At 41.1% G+C, this 18,015-nt stretch overlaps 3 protein-coding genes across 4 annotated transcripts in view; 2 read left to right on the plus strand and 1 right to left on the minus strand.

Moving 5' to 3' along the window:
• Window positions 1–13: 13 nt before the first annotated feature.
• LOC131891675 (uncharacterized) lies at window positions 14–4,735 on the plus strand. 2 transcript variants are annotated; one of them, XM_059241304.1, is made up of 3 exons: window positions 14–679; window positions 3,163–3,437; window positions 4,186–4,735. In XM_059241304.1, the coding sequence occupies exons 1-3, from the start codon at window positions 515–517 to the stop codon at window positions 4,499–4,501; spliced, it is 756 nt and encodes a 251-aa protein (XP_059097287.1). In that variant the 5' UTR covers window positions 14–514; the 3' UTR covers window positions 4,502–4,735. The 2 variants fall into 2 exon arrangements, with proteins under 2 accessions (XP_059097287.1, XP_059097288.1); XM_059241305.1 differs by having other exon boundaries at window positions 18–848; window positions 4,186–4,734.
• Window positions 4,736–5,525: 790 nt separating this feature from the next.
• LOC131891671 (uncharacterized) lies at window positions 5,526–7,426 on the plus strand. The gene is made up of 2 exons (XM_059241299.1): window positions 5,526–6,734; window positions 7,007–7,426. The coding sequence occupies exons 1-2, from the start codon at window positions 5,571–5,573 to the stop codon at window positions 7,118–7,120; spliced, it is 1,278 nt and encodes a 425-aa protein (XP_059097282.1). The 5' UTR covers window positions 5,526–5,570; the 3' UTR covers window positions 7,121–7,426.
• Window positions 7,427–13,941: 6,515 nt separating this feature from the next.
• LOC131892442 (uncharacterized) overlaps window positions 13,942–18,015 on the minus strand; it is a 35,125-nt gene continuing 31,051 nt past the window's right edge. Inside the window, exons 14-19 of the mRNA XM_059242326.1 lie at window positions 15,786–17,978; window positions 15,578–15,711; window positions 15,225–15,490; window positions 15,029–15,156; window positions 14,857–14,957; window positions 13,942–14,735 (exon numbers count right to left, since the gene is read on the minus strand). Coding sequence (XP_059098309.1) covers window positions 14,692–14,735; window positions 14,857–14,957; window positions 15,029–15,156; window positions 15,225–15,490; window positions 15,578–15,711; window positions 15,786–17,978 — 2,866 coding nt within the window. The 3' untranslated portion in view covers window positions 13,942–14,691. The remainder of the gene's footprint in view (window positions 14,736–14,856; window positions 14,958–15,028; window positions 15,157–15,224; window positions 15,491–15,577; window positions 15,712–15,785; window positions 17,979–18,015) is intronic.

Here is an 18,015-nt window from a genome sequence, read left to right on the forward strand (position 1 = left end):
TAACCTTCTCTTTACAAGTATGGTCTGCTTGACTTGCAAAAGTGTGGTGTAGAAAAACATCATAAGCTCCAAATCTTGATTTAACTCGGCCTTTTTCTTTGTCCATTTCTTCATCTCCTCCACATTTCACGTTTCAATTATCAAGGCCAAGGAGAGTTTTTCGTCATTTTTTTTTCTTTCGTACGGCTTCTCGATGATTTGGAATAAGATGGCCTGCGAGTGAATTTTTTTATGAACGCCAAAGACTGACATTAAGAATTATCCATCATTGACGTTAATAAGTCTGTCCCTGCATCTCTCTCTTTACACGAAAACGCTCACCAATGAATTCACCAAAGTGACTCTCACAAGTGGGTGGTTCACATGACTGGACTTCATCGCAAACAAATCATTTAGTGCTCAGAAATCATAACACGACAATCTGGAACTCTGTGTGTGAGTGTGTGAGTGTGGGTAAGTACTGTCTCGTTGACTGGCTCTCCGATTCTCCGCCCACCACATTCTCTGTCTCTTTATGTGTGTTCCGTCTTTGCTCTCTTTCCATTGGCCTTTCCATGGATCTCCACCTCGAAAGCTTCGTTTCCTGCCAACTTTCTTGGCATTTGACAACGAATACCAGTTACAATCAAAACATCGAAGCACTGACAAATACCAAAGACAGGTCCGAGAAATATCAAAGGTAGGCAAGTAAGAGTGCCTTCAGTATGTCAGGAGTAATTAAGTTTCGTCTCAAAAGTCACGACAATGACTTGGAAGTGGCGAGGATACTAGCGACTGTTTCCGTAACCATGGCTGTACGTATAACTTTGGGGGGAATTTCTTTTTAATTAAAATCTTCTGACCGTCAGGTGAGTCCACAAAAGTTAAATAAATGGTAAAGAATTATTATTCGATTGGGACTTTTATAGTTCTATTGGAGTCTTTGAATATATTCATTGTGAAACGCATTCAAAAAGCAGAAAATAATATTTCACTTAATGTGGCTGTTTTGAAATTAAAGGAATTCGGTAAAATCGATACTCACGCAACACAAAAAAAAACATTTAAAAAAAGAAGGAAAATAACGACCCTCCCCCAAAAATGAGCGGTTTCAACTCTTACAACTAGAAAAGTGGAACACAGATTACATCTGATGATACCAGCCATGATATTTTTTTTACCAGCCGTTAATCATTGAATTAGTCCTTCAAAAGATAAAAAAACAGCTGACTTTTTTACTCTGAAGAACCCTAAGACGTTATATTTTAAACAAGGGGCGGCTAGAACATTTTGAGACAAAAGTTCCAAAGCAAAGATTTACATCGGCATATATTTAGTTTAGTCATTATGAGTGATATATCTGTTGAATATTTAGATGACCCGTTTTTTGAAATATCTTGACTTAAATTCCCAAACCACTGGAATATAGACGGGGATGCTAGGGTCCGTAATTAACTTTTCGGAAGAGAGTGAACGTTTTCCCTCAAATGAGACCACCCGCAGGTAGTCAAAACTACACACTTCAATTTTAAGTTTTATCAAATCATGGGATCAAAAGTTCTGATCTCGCAAAGAGCAGCACATAAAAAGATGTCAAATTAATTGACCAGCTCTCTTCCTGCAATCAATTACCAGGAAAGGGCTACTAGCGTTGTTATTCAAAGAAAAGTTATGTAGTGAGCTTTGAGGGGGCGTAACTTTTGATCCAGTCATTTGATTGAGCTGAAAATAATAAAAAAAACTAAATTGTATCAACTTGAGGCCAATCTCATTTGAAGAAAAATTCAATTGACTCAATTTCAAAATGCTAATTCGCAACCCTGTTCATAGTCCACAGCTTTCATGCTCCGAGTCATTTTCAGTGTCACAAAAACAGAAGTATGTCTCGAAAAATACTGTCGAAAGAAATACTAACGTAGAGCAACTATTGCAGAGAACATTATTGAGCACTCTACACATGAAAAAGACATTTGATTGATAATTAACTATTCAATTCAAGCCTTTGCTAATAAATGTACATTCCACATTGTCGCATTTTATAGCTTAAAAAGTGAAAGATGTGTTCACGCAAGTTTGTCATTGATGCTTTAAGATTGAAATAGTTAGATACAATATGGAAGTACATGAGCGAAATAGTTCGAAACAATTGCCACCTATTTTAAATCTGTACAAGGATTTTCTGAGTAAATACAAATTTCGTTCAATTTTGAAAAGTTTTTTTCGGACCTTTTTATCTCTAAACTTTTATATGCCTGGATCCAGTTCAAGCACCAATCGTAACGTGACACCGAGCGAGCGTCCCTGCTCGAAGAGCCCAAGAAGCAGATCCTGTTAGAGGGCTTAAATGTGTACGGAGAGCAACTTAGGAAAACAATGATAAAAGGTGAAGTTGCGGCAAGATTGTTCTAGCCGATCGCGATTTTGTTACACATTTTGTTCTTCGAAACTTGACCTGTTTGGCTTTGTACCCAGTAAATTACGTGTAAATTTCAAGGGAGTCTCCTAATTCGAAGGTTTTAAAACTGGCAAAAAAGGCCAGTTCCTAAATGAATTGCAATGCTTACTATGTAATGAAGGGCAATTGGATTCAGAAATGTATTCGTACTGTACGAAAATGGCCGTATTCTTCCATTATTGAATGCTCTGGTTTTAAGAGAAATTAGGTAACAATGATCTTAATGTTCAAGACATTTGAAAATTCATATCATGTGAAGTATTTGAGTTATTTCAACAAGAGAGATCATTTTTGTGCGCTCTAGAAGCTAATGGTATTTTTAAACTTATTATGGAAAGAATACTTTCACTTGCGTTAAAAGACGAGCCTCATGCAAGTAATTAGAGCTTGAAAGTGCACACACATGGTGATTTTATGTTGTCTACATAGTCATTCTGATCTAAACCATGTCCTCTGTTAACGTCTGACGATTTGATTCATTGCCTTAAACAACATTGCTGTAGGGTTTTAATGGTTGTCAACAACAAATTCATTACCAGCCAAAAGCGCTTTTACAAGTGCTAGTCCATTGAACATCAACTTGATTAGTAAAGAAAGAAATTCGTTCCTCAAAACTATCAGAATTCAACCTGACTGGAAGGATCATTCCTTTACAAGAAGCTATGAGCGGATGTGTTCAGATTGTGACATTATGCACCTGACATGAGATGTCCAAATTTTCCTTGCAGCCTATGGAAATGAACAAGAAGGAAGGACTCATAAACAAGCGCAAGCTCTTTGTCAGAACCAGATCTGAAGCCAAGATCAAGTTAGCCCAAGAATCATTCAGGAACTTTCGCACCAAGAGCAGTGCCAAGTTCTCCAGTCTCGTGAGCTCTCCCTCGGGGTCCAATTCAGAGATACTCGACTTCCTAGCCCAACAACGGGCTCAGCAAGCCCTCGCAGCCACGGCCAACGTCAATGCACCCAACCTCACCAAGGAGCCGGACGAGCCCGATGTTTGGTGATAAACTCGCGGTCTCAAAGTCAGCTGAATGATCCCTTTCTAAGCTCAAAAACTTTTCTTTACCGCAAACACCATGTTGCCTTATCAATTGGGTCTAGCCACCTTCTGTTCAATTGAATGCATTTTCCAGGATTTTCCACAAAAGCTTAGTAGATATATTTAACCTTAGCCTTTGTTGTGCATCAAATAACGGAATTACTGCATAAGGTATGGAGCACATCGGTTGCGTACTTGCAATTCAATAATCTCTTGACCACTTGGACATTTGACCAGGTCCACGATACACTTGTAAGCCCGTCAAAGCTGGCTAGGAATCCCTCAAATTTTGAGTTTTTATAAAATATTCTAGAACAACCCTCCCCAAGGGTAAAAGGAAGGATTTCAAAATATAAGTCTCTCAAAGGTTACTCTCTTCAGTTGGAATTTTCCACAACCAGCAAATTTCCCGCTAACAAGAGACCGCCCAAGAGTAAAGAGGTTGAGGGAATACTCAAAAATGCCTTTCCGGTCACTTTTGCATTTACGAATTAATGCACTTTGTGACCATTACCTTGCCACTTCATTGTTCACTATTCGTCTTCAAAAGCATTTTTTTCGATTGCTTAAGGAATATCTCGAAAAAATCATGTTCTTGACTAGGCTGGGATGTGAACCCCTCCTTATTTTGGCACAGTAGGCTTTGGCACATCTATTATGCTGACCTTGAGACCCAATCGCAAGATCATTGTTTGGATCCACGTTTCAGCTACGAGGAAATCGCCCATCTCATTCCCAGTTTCGCCAAGACCTCCTTAGAGAGTGTGGAGCTAAGTGTCTCAAGTGACAAGAGTAGTGATCTCTCCCCAGAGAAATTGAATTCGCGATCCGAAAGTGTTGCCCGTCGAGATAGTTTGGGCACTCGAGCGTCCAACCTCGTAAATCAAAGCTCTCTCTCATTTCATCGCGTTTCCTCACAAGCCATTGAAAAGCTAACCACTCAACAGCGAAGGCCCGGATCCCTGATTAGAGCTTACTCGGAAACCCCCGAAGACCCTTCTGAAGACGATGTGGATCATGCGTAATGAAGATATATAAGACACTCAAGTTTTCAGTTGCGACCTAAAAATATTTTCTTGTACTTGCGTTCTCATAAAATGTAATTTGCGGGCTTCATTCGCACTCGGCCGGAGTTATTTATTGCACGAACCAAGATGGCTGAAAAACAATATTTGAAGAGGTTGGTTCCGTTGTGATCAAAAGAGGTTTCAACATCAAATGCCATTTTGAATTTTAGGTGCTTGTCCAAATCATAAATCCGTACGAAACAAAGGAAATCAATACCATTGGCAACTACGTCTCAGTTCATAACAGTCATACCTTTCAAGGAAAAGTATTCTTGATAGAGATCAAGTCTGGCTAAGATAGAGTCCTGTAATCTCTGTATGGGTGTTTGATCTAGTCTCATGTTGCAATTACGAGTTAGGTAACGTGGACACTTCTTAGAGTGGGAAGTTTTATTAGATTTAAAGTTTAGTTATTTTTTCATCTCATGCAATGACGATCATGGGGGCTAGAATCGGACAGGTTTAGGTTAATTCCGTTCCTCCGAACAACATTACTTTCTATTACATTTTAGGATAACCTGAACCACATCTGGTCTTGATGCGAAGTGTTTGACCGCAACTAGACTGAGAAATGCTTCACAGTCATAAGTTCATTCCATAGACTCAAACAGTTGCTCGACTATTGCTCTAAAGACTCTTTGAGATGAGAGGACAAATTTGTTTAAAGGAAAATTCAAACTTTGACCCTTTTTTATGGAAGATAATTGAAGAGACTCGCGTCATTTTTCTAAACTCGTTTGCCGCCATGATGATTGTTTAGTTACACTTGGTTCGCCGTCAAAAAACAGACTAGTCGACCAAATTATAAGATTTTAGATCTGACAAACATGATCGCTGAATGAAATATTTTTCCACGAATCAATCGTCCTATCATCAGTCAACAAGTAGCAAATGCTTCATTACAACTTACACTTGTGCATACATGCATGGATATTATAACTGACACAAACGAGCTACCGTTGGCGCAACAATCGCCATACAGGTGAAATTGAAACAAAACTGGTACAAACACATTTTGTGGTTAACAATGCGGTTCAGACCAAATCGAAGAATATCACTACTCATAATGTTTGTCATCATCATTGCGCACTCAAAACTTAAAAGTAGCGACTCAGTTGAAAATTTGGAACTCAAGCGCGAAGGCTTCAACATTGGAGAGTTTGTTTTTCTCTCATGTGTTCGGTTCTTACAGAACACCCGGCTATCCAATGAATTGGAGACAAGCGTCAAGGAGCGCTGTGATTTCGTGAGTAATCAGCTGAAAAGACCGGATCTGACACCGATTGACAAGGAGGCTCTTAGTGCTCACATCAACGATTGCACCACACTAATCCGATCACATTCCCCCAATGAGACAACAGCGTACGTGAAATTGAGGAACTCGATGCTGAAAGCAATCTTGTTTTTGACCTCACCCAGCGCCGTGAATCTTGAAATGCGGTCCAGGTTGCTGGCCAACCATGTGAACCTGGCAATGGAGCATCTGAGGAAAACTCAAGATCCTGGAGATTGCTTGGAGTATGCGATTCTCATTTGTGACCCTACGGAAAGCCACTTACCAAGCAAATTCGACTCAAGGGTCAATTTTGCTGTTATGTGTCTAGCAGGGGCAGTTGCCACCAACCGAAGATTGCTCCTGAAGAGCCCGGAGAATTTTCTACTTTTCCAGGACTGGTTCTTGCCAATTAGTGCCAATTGTCAAAGCCAAGACAAGAGTTTGCTAGAATCTTTCAATGTGACACATTCTTCGCGTTGGCCAGCTTTGGAAATGGACAAGCCGGTTATTATGACTCCCAAATCGTCGGCTAATCCTGGTATAAAAAGTTCCAGGTTTCCTCCCAATGTTCCACCAGAAATAGGGCGTTGGGAAGATATCCAGAAACTGACGGGGGATCCATCTATGTGGTACATGGGAGTCCTTGCCACGTTCTTGACCCGTCTGCAATATGATGTTTGGCATAAGTTTGTAGACAAGGCTAGATCTCTGGGTATTCCAATCGAGGCTAAGAAGCCGTACTCATATCCAAGTCTTTACATCAAAGATAGCAATCAGACCACCAAACCAGCAAGCGTTCTCAAGTTCATGGCCGAGGTGGAAACGTTTTATCTAAAGAAACGCATTCAGAATGCTCAATCAGTGGAAGGTCAAAAAGTCATACTTGCTCTAAATAACTCCCAAGTTATATCAGAGGTAACCACAGAATATGACCAATACACTTTTTTGACCAATCATACCTCTTCCCTCAAGCCTACAAGGTCAGATAACTCAAATATGCAAATGAGTGATGCTCTAGACGACATCTATACCATAAACATCTTGACAAGAAGCGAAATTTTTATTGGGTCCTACTCCTCTGATATGGGCTGCTTGATTTATGTTCTTCGGATGGCCAAATATCCAAATGCAGAACTTACGTCAAAGTCAATAGGCTATCCATGTTTTGGCGTTCCACTATTTTTCAGAGCTATTCAAGATCACAAAAACCGCGCAAGCACAGACGAGCTTTTGTTTCTAGAAGGCGACGTCATCCGGTCTTTGACGGTTCAAGAGCACCAAGAAAAAATATCTCGGGTTGAAAATTCCATGGCCAAGTCACTTGCGTTTGGATTTCATTTGCACACCAAAGCGTTTGGCTCATTCCCGGAATTTAAAGTGATTCGAATTCACCACGAATAACTGGAACGCTCAGATTATCAGAGTTACTTTTTAACTTTATTGCGACTCTTGGTCATGTCAGATTGTAAAATGTATAAAACTGTATGTATAAATATCATATACAAAAATCGATTAATAAAAGAATAAAATGGTCAAGACTGATAAAATAGTTGACTAGAGTGTGGTATCACAGTGAGTTTGACTAGTATTACTCCTTAATAATGCCTACCTCAAGTACCTCTGATGTGAACATGTACTTCTGGCTTCTGTACTTCTTTGACCCAGAGTAAATTGGATATCTTGGGCCCTATTGTCCCTGGTGAACGACTTTTTCATCTAAAACCTGAATTAACAACCATTCCACCAACGTTTGTTTTGTTAACAATCAGTCAGTGACCAATGCTTTTTCCCTCAGATATTCATTAATAAAGCTGATTCTAATTCAAATCATTTCAAACCCATTGATTGTAGAAATTGAATGCAGATAAACACGTTAAACAGGGGATATGACGGTCCGCCATTTCTTGAGTCAACTTCTTGTTCTCATCCCAAATTCATTATTAAACAGTAGTATTCCGAGGGTAAATTTTTATGAACTTTATCATATATTATCATCAATACTAACAATAGTGGCCATAGTGGTCAAAATAACGACAGTATCTAATCAAGCTAATGTTTGCCCTGAATCAAGATTCCAGGACGCTTCAAATCATAGACCAGGTTCTTGCCGAATTTGTCCTTTTCAATGTGAGGCGGTAGCGCCCTCTGCTTGGTCAAGTCTGGACAAACAAACGTAGAAACAAGAGAAAACGCTCCAAGATGTCAAGCTGGATCGAAATCTCATCTCATTAGAAACTGAGATGTAGGACCATAAGGACCAGGATAACTCGAAACGCTCAGGTTCCCAATGGCTTCTAAAGCATCTTGATCTGTGACTACTAGATCATTCGACAGCTTCACTTGACTGGCCTTGCCATTCTCAACAGACTCATCTTTAGCGCAATCAGCTGTTGCTCCTATACTCTGTGGAGTTGAAAACACACTATAGAACTGATCTCCAAGCATGTTAGCCATAGCCTCTACATTGCTAATGGTTTCCCCATCAACCTCAAAAGGCCCAATAGGGTGTTTCATCTTTCTCTTAGAGTTTGCATAAGAGATGAAAGCCTTCGACTCGACCTCACTTCCTTAACCACTTTCCACATACTCTCCTTTTTCAACTGATCATTCTCAAACGAGGCCTTAACTCTACCTTGGATTAAATTCAACTTTCTTTGAAAGTTGGCCACAAATACTGGGTTCAAATTGCTTTGGAGTTATTTTCGCAACTCCTTATATTAGAGAATGATTTTATGGCTAGGTTTTGGTTAAACTTGCTTATAGTATGTCTTAAGAACTTTAGCTCCCTTAATTTCAAAATGTTACCTGACTACATATTTACCCAAAAATATGGGATACATTTTTCTATGTTAAGAGGATCGTTTATATCATGTCAAAGATGGAATTGGTTTATAATTTGCGCTGAGTAATTTATCACGTTCACGTATCACGTTCATGATTGGCTTGCTGGTACGTTTCTAGAAATCTTGGTTCTTATTGCAAATCTGGTTTAATAAAACCCCAGAAAAACTTGAATTTTTTGGGGATTTTTTGGTGATTTGTATAAACCTTGGAATATCTTCATAAGCTCAACATTGGGCTTGTCATGAAGAAAATAATGATAAAAATGCTAGAGTGATTTACTACTCTCTAAGCTTTTCAAGGTCCGCACCTTGACGACGCAGAGGGCGCTGCACATCACGCTGAAAAGCTCTATAGGTCCTTTCCGATTGTTTCATATGTGACTATAGCGAACAATGGTTTTGGCGAGGTCTTGGCCAAAGAGAGAGAATCGATTTTTTTCTGCTTGTTACTTTTGGCCAACATATTACAAAAAACGACCTGGAACAATAAGTCATATTATGCCTGAATGTTTACGTCTTTGATCGGGAATAAGGTAAAAACCATAAGTTTAGGTCTTTGGAGCTCGTAGTTGTGCGGAAACTGGCAGACCACTTGGTCTGAACGTGTCAAAATAAAATGATATTGAAACCACAAAAGGGATGAAGAAGAAATGAACACACCAATAGCTGAAAGTGGCACATCGCGTCATCACTAAATACCCTCTTCCTCATTTCAGGCGTTTTTTATCGTTTTGTTTTAGTTTGCTTCAAAAATTGCGTGATTGTAACGATTCACGCAAAAACATAAATTACTCGTTACTCGTTCTGTTTTTCGACCTCCAAAATGGCTTTTCCCATTTTTGTGAGCTGGTACAAGAAGATTTAAAACTTTTAGGATCGATACTCTGAAAAATTGCAGTATGGGCAAAATTACATTCAATAGCAATAAAAATAACAATTTTGTTATAATCTATTTTGAAAGGAACATGTCAGCGCTTGATTTTGTGCTTGGCTTGTAATGGCATTGAAAGTGTTCTTGGCTTTGATTTTTACTTTGCAATGGCTCACAGCTTAACTGTTACCATGATTAAAGTCTTCCTCATTGATTATACGGTTTGATGAAAAAGCACTGATTCAGAGCATAGTTGTATGGCCATGGTGAGGCGATAAGCCTGAAAATGATTAAAAAAAAACCCTTTTTTTAGTTTTATGAAAAGTACTTTTGGCGATTTGAGCCATTACATCTTTCATCAGGGAGGAATAGTTGTACAATTAATTACTCTTTTTGGCCAAATTACCCAGAACTGCAATTAATTCCTTTTATTCCGGTGCGGTTAAAGCCTTGTTAAATGGTTCAAACAAGGGATACGTTTTTGTCTTTCAAAATTCGTACTGGTTCTCAAGCTTGACCACTGAGACATCGCAAGCAAATTAATATTACTCCCGGTATTGCAATACTTGAGAAATATGAGGCAACAAAGATGCTAATGGCTGCCCACGTTCAGTCTTTGTAACACTCACATTTTTCTAGAATGGTTTGTGGTTACATTACAAGTGGAAATACAAAAATCCGCTCCTCTCTAAATACGGAAACATGGAGAGGGTAAAATGGAATGGTGTGCTCTCTGAGCCTCAGCCAATCCATTTTGGAGTCCGACAGGGGTCGGTCCTTGGACCTTTGATATTAAACCTTGTTACAGCAACCATTCCAGCTCTCTGTGACAATGATCAAACAACCACCGTGATGCTTGCCGATAGCATCAGTTCGGTTGCCTCCCATTCGGACATTCATGTAGCAATGAACTCTCTCTCTCCAACTAGTATGCAGAGAAGCTTGTTACTTTTGCCGGTGTTCCGGGACATGTAATCAACCTAAGCAAGGCTCAGTATATGGCGCCTCCCTCAGCCCCCCCATTACAATTCATCGGCGTATCTGTCCCCCAAACCAAACTATGGCCGTCCTCGTTCCCACGTTTAACACCAGTTTCGGTTTTGGTGCCTCAAACTGGGCCATGGTTAAAGACCTCCGCTTTCCACTGGGCACAGCGTGTCACATACCGAGAAGGAAACTGCTGCAAGAAATTACCCGCGCTCTCAGCTGGGGCAAGCCCCAACAAAGTGCTTGGATCACCAAACTTGCTTGCTACCTCCCATGATCAAAGTCAATCAACCGGTCCTGAGGGAGAGGCTCAAGTGGTCCTCAATGACGCCGCTAGGTTTCTCGTGCGTATTCGACGCTCTGACCGATTTCAGGCCAAATCTTTGGCAGCAAGACTTGCCCTCTCCAGCCTCAACCAAGTAGTGTTCCAACAAGCTGCCGCAGCGGCCTGGAAATGCGCCAAACTAAAAGACGAGTTTTGGTTTTGCATTCCCATATCATTATATGTATTGCATACTTTACATAGCCTTCTTTGTGTTAATACCTACCAAATTGCCCGGGATTTGTTGAGCCCATAGTAGCTTTAGCTAAGGCCCTCCTATCTTCATATATGGTTGAGAAAATCCGAATGACAATCATTCTACTACTAAATGTCATTTTTTTCAATAGAGCTTTTCGAGGAAGGATGGGAAATTTTACGCTTGAGCAATTCTCGTTACTCTTCTTTGGAGAGATTCGACAACAAGGTCCTTATCATTTATGGTTTGTGCTTGCCCAAATCCCAAGGCTTATTAATATACTTTTATTTTTTAAAAGAAACAAAAAGAACAACTTTTGTAAAAATAAATGCCCGCATATTTAAAAGTGGCTTGGATAATCGGGCTATATCACTGAAAATAAATTAAACCTTATCACTGTCAAAAACGGAGTCAATCATTATTAAAAGTAGTTTCAGTTATGTTTTGACACGATGCTTCAGAAACATCCATTTAGTAAATGTTTGGTTATTACAGGGAGAGGAAACGACACGGCCTTCCTTTGCCCGCCAAGTTAGGCCATTGCGTTGAATCGAGACAGTAACTCTAGTATCAATGAAACAAGATTATCCGTACTACATAGTACATTTAAGTGTTTTTGATTAAATAATGATATTTCTGAATTAAAATTGAAAGTCAGAAGAATAAATGAAACGCCAATCAACATCAAATTAATCAAAAACAATCAAATTGTCTTTCAAATCAGTGAAATGCTGCGTAAAACTGGCTCAAAAACACGCATGAATAGCAAATCAACCAGAATCTTTTTTTTTTTGGTTTGGTTTTTCACGGGCTTTTCTAACCGCTACAGGGAATGTAATCCCCAGTACTATTAAAATGAAAGATTATAATTCGTCTATTTATTACCTTTCAATTTTTATATGATATTTGGTCTACCAACGAATTTGAGTTGGCAGACCGAGCTAATCCTTGAATGTAGGGTTGATCTGGAATGCTATCTAAAAATTTGTCCAAGTCTGACTTGAAAGATGCTACCGGATCAACAAGGCCTACGTATTCCCTACGAATATCAGAGGGAAGCAAATTAAACAATGAAGGAGCCCGAGAAAGAAGAGATGTGGACTTCATTGTTCGAACTAGCCTGGATTCTCGAAGACTTGAAGGTGCTCTCAAAACGCACATTAAGCCTCTACGGTCACTAGAATTGACCCTAAACCCTGGGTTGGGACAAAGCTCATGGATACTTTTGAAAACGTACAATATCAGATACCTTTCGTACCTTCTCTGAGTACTGTACAATCCCAACCGTTCTAACCTTTCCCAATACGAGAGCTCTCTCATTCCTGTGATGTTCCTAGTGAAACATCTTTGGACTTGCTCGACCTTTTGCAAATCTGCTGAACTCATTGGAGCCCAAATGGGAGAGGCATATTCAAGATGTGGCTGGACAATCGACTTGTACAGAGATACCATCGTGATGCTATCTCTGGACTTGAACGTGCGATATATCCAACCACACATTTGAAAAGCCTTACCCACCTTCAGCTGGATATGCTCATCGAACTTTCCATTATTTTGGAGGACTAGACCTAGAATCATTTTACTAATTGATGAGAAACTTACACTAACAAAATGTAAAAGAAATGTACGGAATAGGCAATAAAAGTGCATGTACATACATGATAAGATATTAGAATGTCTGGTATGGACTCTTGATTATTTTCTCTTAATCCACACATTTGACAAAAAACAGGCATTGTTGAAAAATGAATGAGTTATCTTTTTGTGGAGTTTAAATTTCTACTTATAAGGAAGTTTGCATAAAAGGCAGGCATTATTTAAGGGGCACAGAGTAATAACAAAGTATACTAGTACTAATCTTTGGTATTTCACAAAAGTTCATAACAACGAAAATCGTTGCTGCAAATCTTGGCATTTGAACAAACAATAAATCAGTGTTGTGGGTACCACCGTGGCAACTCAATCTTACCTCCAGTAGGTTTTGCATTGAACAAGTTTTGGTGGCCATGTTCCACCCAACCACATAAAACAACACATCGAAGCCTTCAGCCTCATGAAGCCTCATGTGGCTTGAAAGGTTTGAACTGCTTGAATTAGATTTTATGGAACATGTTGCACTCTAATCCACAGCTAAACCAGGATCGCGTACTCGCCTGGAGGCAGCATATAGCATTGGATTGTTTTAACGACCAACCACATTGGCAAAGAGCCTAGAAGTAGTATTGGATAAAATTGTGTCTAGTTGTGTTTATCCTTTTGACCCAAACACTTTGAAATGCACAAAGAAGGAGAGTTGACTGAAAAGCGTAATGCCCAGGAATTCACAACATGCACCTCCTTTTTCAGGTATGACTTTTTCTTGTGTTCATGAAAATCATCAAAAATAGTTCATGGAGCGAACAACTTGGGTGATCCTCAAGACACGATATCATTACAAGCATTTTGGGTGAAGCATTACTTGCAGATGTCCACGGTTCTAGCCTTTACAGACCAGTTTTGAACAAATAAAAAATTATCCACTTGATGGCTTTTTTACCTTCAATATCTAGTCAATAAAATTGCATCATGGAGAAGCTTTTTTAAATGAACTTTGTGCCTCACATCTTATTTGGTAGATTTATGCACTCCTATTGATTGCACAATGATGGAGGCTTTAAAAAAAAAGATTAAGCCAATGGCCATAAACAAACGACAAACGAAAATATCGTTCCAAAATTTGATTACGCCTACAACCTTTTCTGCGGTTGAAGGAGATGGCATGATGTGAATGAACATCCTTGAAAAGCCATCCCTTTGACAAGCGCAAATGTAACAATGTACTACTTCCCTTCTGCATGCATCGTAATAGGCACTTCAGTGCCCGTGTATTTCTGCGAATTCTCAGAGAGGAACAATCATTGGGGAACGTTTAATGGAATATTGTAACCGTTTATTTCATCAACTAGCACAACTGAGTACAACGCACACTTTCATCTCCCTCCTTGACGGATACAGGTTTGCATTTGGGAGAGTTTTAATATTCAAGTCCACACGCGATTCAAAAAGTATAAAGGCATAAACAGAAAAAAAAGTACACTGGCTCTCAAGTGGTGGTATTGAGCACAAGATTGCCCACCTCATTTATTATAAAGTTCCGAATAGGTAGTTGAAACAGTTGTTTGTTGAACTGTGGTATGTTATGTTTTGCTCGGGTGGGTCGGGACTGTGGAGCAATTACTACTCTGGTAGCTTTGCTGTAGGAGGGGCTAGAGTGGGAGTGGTATGAATAAAGACATGTCACAAAGTGGAGAGTATGATTTGGTTAGTCGTTGGATTTGAGAGAGGAGGAAACAATTTTTTCGGTAAGAGATCTAATCGGATTTTTTGGCAGTTGAGCTGGGAATTTCGTTGTCATTTCCCAAAGAAATGAAGAGACGGAAGAACAATTACAAAGATTAATAATATCCTAATAGCAGCACATTTCATGTTTTAGCTTGATTTTGTTGTATCACCAATGGTTGGTCGCACTGCATTTTGAGATGAAGTCTCTGTCTTCGCAGGATCAATGCGGGGTTCGTCACTGAGAAAATCGTTTTTTGATTCATCTTGTTCACTAAAACACCTCATTTCTTCGATTTCTTCATCGACATTTAAATTCTGCAGACATTCTCTATTTATTGACCATCACTATCGCTGGTGGTCTCGTTGCCGCTCTTGTCTGCAAGCAAAAAAGAGAGGGGGAACAATTAGTCATGCAGCGCCTCTGGTGGTAGATCTCTTACTGAATAACAAATAAATCGTGGTGAAGAGATCTAAACCCAAGGGGAGTGAAAGCTTACCTGATTTCTTGCCTTGATAGGCATGTCTTCGAAGCCTGTCATAGAGATCATCTTGAGCTTGGGGACCACCACCGCCCTTTCCATACAATGAGGCATTGGAACTGAATCAAGCAATATACGCCATTTTACTTGAGGTTTGCTAGATACATTGCATGACTACACAAGTACTCACGTTTCATTGTAGAAATTAGGCATCTCCCAGCCATCCTCCTCATCATCGTAGTAATGCGCGTAAGTTGAGTGATGGGATGGAGCAATGGACTCGGCATAGGGAGCAGGGGCTCCATAGTAGAAGTTCACCTAAGCAAGCATCCAAATTGTTCTAATAGTGGTTCACTCCTTTTTAAGGATAAGTAAGTTGGTCTTACCTGGGATCCATTGGCATCTTGAGCAGCTGACAATATTTTCTCTGGTGTCCTTCGTGTGCGGTGGGCTCTGACACAGATCATCCAAATGAGTAGGGTCAAAATGATGAGGAAGACCACGAACCCGGCAATGCCACCAGCGAAGTAAGCAAATGTAGACTTGGTCTCACAATGCTTACCCGTGAATGATCCTGCACATTGACAGAAGGGACTACCTTGCTTGTCTTTGAGACAGACACCTTCATTGCGGCAATGATCAGTGCAGCGATCTAGAAGAAGACATTCCATGTTTAAGCTTTGAACCTACGATGCATATGCTGCACATCATTTTTGTAATGAATCAACTTGTTCCTTACCAGTGCAGTCGCCGTGGGATCCTGTGCCATTGAAGCCAGGCTTACATTGACATGTAAATCCGTTAGTTTCCTTGATGAACAGACAGATGGCGTTGTGATCGCACAGAGCATCCTCTCCTTCGGCAACTCGACACCTTTAAAACAAGTAACATACCGTTGATTTGAGATTGTTTACAACACATAATAAGTTGTTTGAAGTGGACCTCACCTGTTGGTACACTCATCTTGACTGATGGATCCTTCGCTCTTGGTGGAAGTGTCGGGAGGACATTCGTAGCAATCGGTTTGTTGAGCCTCGTCTTGATAAAAGCCTCTGGCGCAAAGCTGGCATTCGTTGATGGTCGAATTCAGGAAAGATCCTGGTTGGCAAATGGGCAATGAACAATCGCCTTGTGTGGTGGCGCCCGAACGGGAAGTCGTGAATCCATCAGGACATCTCTCGCAGGCCAAATGAAGACCTTTAGTACGAAAGGTTCCCAATGGACAGGGCTCGCAATTGCCATCCATGCCCAACTGTTTGCCATCAGCGCATTCTTCTCGGCATTCATCCTCAGAAACGGCCTCCTTGGTACGGGTGGTGAGACCAATTCCACACAGACGACAAGAGAACTTGCCTTCCTCGGGCTGGTACTTGCCATAACCACAAGGACGGCACAGATCCACGATCTTATCAAAATATTGACCCACGGGACAACGTTCCTTACACTCTTCGACCGTGGTGGAAGACATGGTTTCCGTCACACCGGCCTTGCCTTGGAATTCAGGACATTGCTGACATTGAAGTTGGCCTGTTTCTTTGTTGAAGGTCCCCAACGCGCAGGGACTGCACGACTTCTTCTTCTCGTTGAAGAAGCTTCCCTTGGGGCAAGGGACACAATCGTTGTCAACAACAACTTCGCCTTTGTTACAAGTGAACTCCTCGTCAATGGTGAAACTGCTCTTATCCAATTGGACATTGGGCAGAGTAGCACTCACATTGAGCTTGTTTTGTTCCAAGATGATGGATTGCAAGAGTCGTTCGATTCTTTCGCGCTGACCGGCGTCGTTTGTGACCTCGTCATTATCGATTGTTGGGAGGCTAATTTCTAATTGATAGGCCTGGTCATCATTGTTGCTGCGGTTGCCAATTTGTCGCTTGATCCTTGTGGGCTCATTACCATCGGAAGAAGGTCGGCGGTTACAGTTGATGTTGATTCCAAGATCTTTACATTCGTCTTCTTTCAGGTTGTTGCAAGAGCTCAAACTCCATTCCTTGTTCAATTCTTGGAGGGCATTGATGATCCTCTCCTTAAGCACACCTTTACCGGCATCGTTACACAGAACGTCGGTCATGTAGTCCAACTTGATCTTGAAGATCTTCTGAGCAGGCTTGGTCTTCGAGCAAGCGGGGTAGACAAATGGAGCCAAAGAGTTGTCGGCGTTAGTATTGGGTCTCCAGAATCCCTCGGCTCCACAAGTGTAGAACTGAGGCACATCCTGAGAGAACTTAAGTCCATCTTCGCAAGTGATTCGGCAAACCTTGAAGCGGCCCCCTGGGCCCCAATCCTCGCACGATTGGCTTCCACCTACCGGAGGATCCAAAGGAGGACAGAACGAGTTCAACACGTAAATCTTGAAGGCGCATTGAGCCGTATTTCCAGCTTCGTCGTAGGCCACATAAGCCACGTCATAAGTTCCCCATTGCAAGGCTTGGCCAGGTTTCAAACCTCCCTTATTGATGACCTTATCCACACGAACATTATCCGCAAAGATGGGCTCATCCCAACTGACAAAGGCCGATCCATTGGAGGTGGCCACCCAAATGTCGCCAGGTGGACAGTATTCGACGGTGGGGGCAATCTTGTCCTTCTCAAGCACCTCGCATTCCTCACCACTATACCCAGGAGGACATGTCATCGAACCACACACAGACGGCATAATGCGCTCGACCCCGCCAATGGTCTTGTCATATCCCGACCATCTCAGGATCAAGCCCGGGAAGAGAATGGGAGCAGATCGGCAGGACTTCACTTGTCGGGGAATGTCAGTCCCAGCATCAAGAGCTCGTTGCCAAAGCTGGACCTTGGTGAGCTTGCCGTGGAACCCGCTTTCAGTTCTGGTGACTCTCTTATCCTCGCTCTCGGTTGATCCAAGAGTGACATAACCAAAGTCATGAGGGATGGCCAAACCGACGCCATATTGTTCGCGCTTATCAGCAATGAGACCATCTGAGACCAGGGTTAAAGTTCCTGTGAAGCCAGTCCAAGTGACGGCAATGTGATGCCATTGACCGTTGGCGATTGGAACATACGCAGGGAATTGCAGGAACACAGACTGGACTTGACCTTCGAAGAAGTTGACGTACACACCTGAGTTCACAGCTTGAAGGATGACTCGTCGGTTGGTTGGGTAGTACTCAGAGCTACGAAGGCAAAGAGGGTAAAGTTATTAAATATTTG

Source organism: Tigriopus californicus, chromosome 12 (genome assembly GCF_007210705.1).
Source record: "Tigriopus californicus strain San Diego chromosome 12, Tcal_SD_v2.1, whole genome shotgun sequence".
In the NCBI taxonomy this organism is placed as follows: domain Eukaryota; kingdom Metazoa; phylum Arthropoda; class Copepoda; order Harpacticoida; family Harpacticidae; genus Tigriopus; species Tigriopus californicus.

What these genes read in the sequence shown, in the direction of transcription:
- LOC131891675 (XM_059241304.1), top strand. Translation starts at nt 515, where the DNA reads ATGTGTGTTCCGTCTTTGCTCTCTTTCCATTGGCCTTTCCATGGATCT. An exon ending in AGGTCCGAGAAATATCAAAG is followed by an intron (nt 680 to 3,162) that starts GTAGGCAAGTAA and finishes TTTTCCTTGCAG; the next exon opens with CCTATGGAAATGAACAAGAA. An exon ending in CCGGACGAGCCCGATGTTTG is followed by an intron (nt 3,438 to 4,185) that starts GTGATAAACTCG and finishes TCCACGTTTCAG; the next exon opens with CTACGAGGAAATCGCCCATC.
- LOC131891671 (XM_059241299.1), top strand. Translation starts at nt 5,571, where the DNA reads ATGCGGTTCAGACCAAATCGAAGAATATCACTACTCATAATGTTTGTC. An exon ending in ACTCCCAAGTTATATCAGAG is followed by an intron (nt 6,735 to 7,006) that starts GTAACCACAGAA and finishes ACTATTTTTCAG; the next exon opens with AGCTATTCAAGATCACAAAA.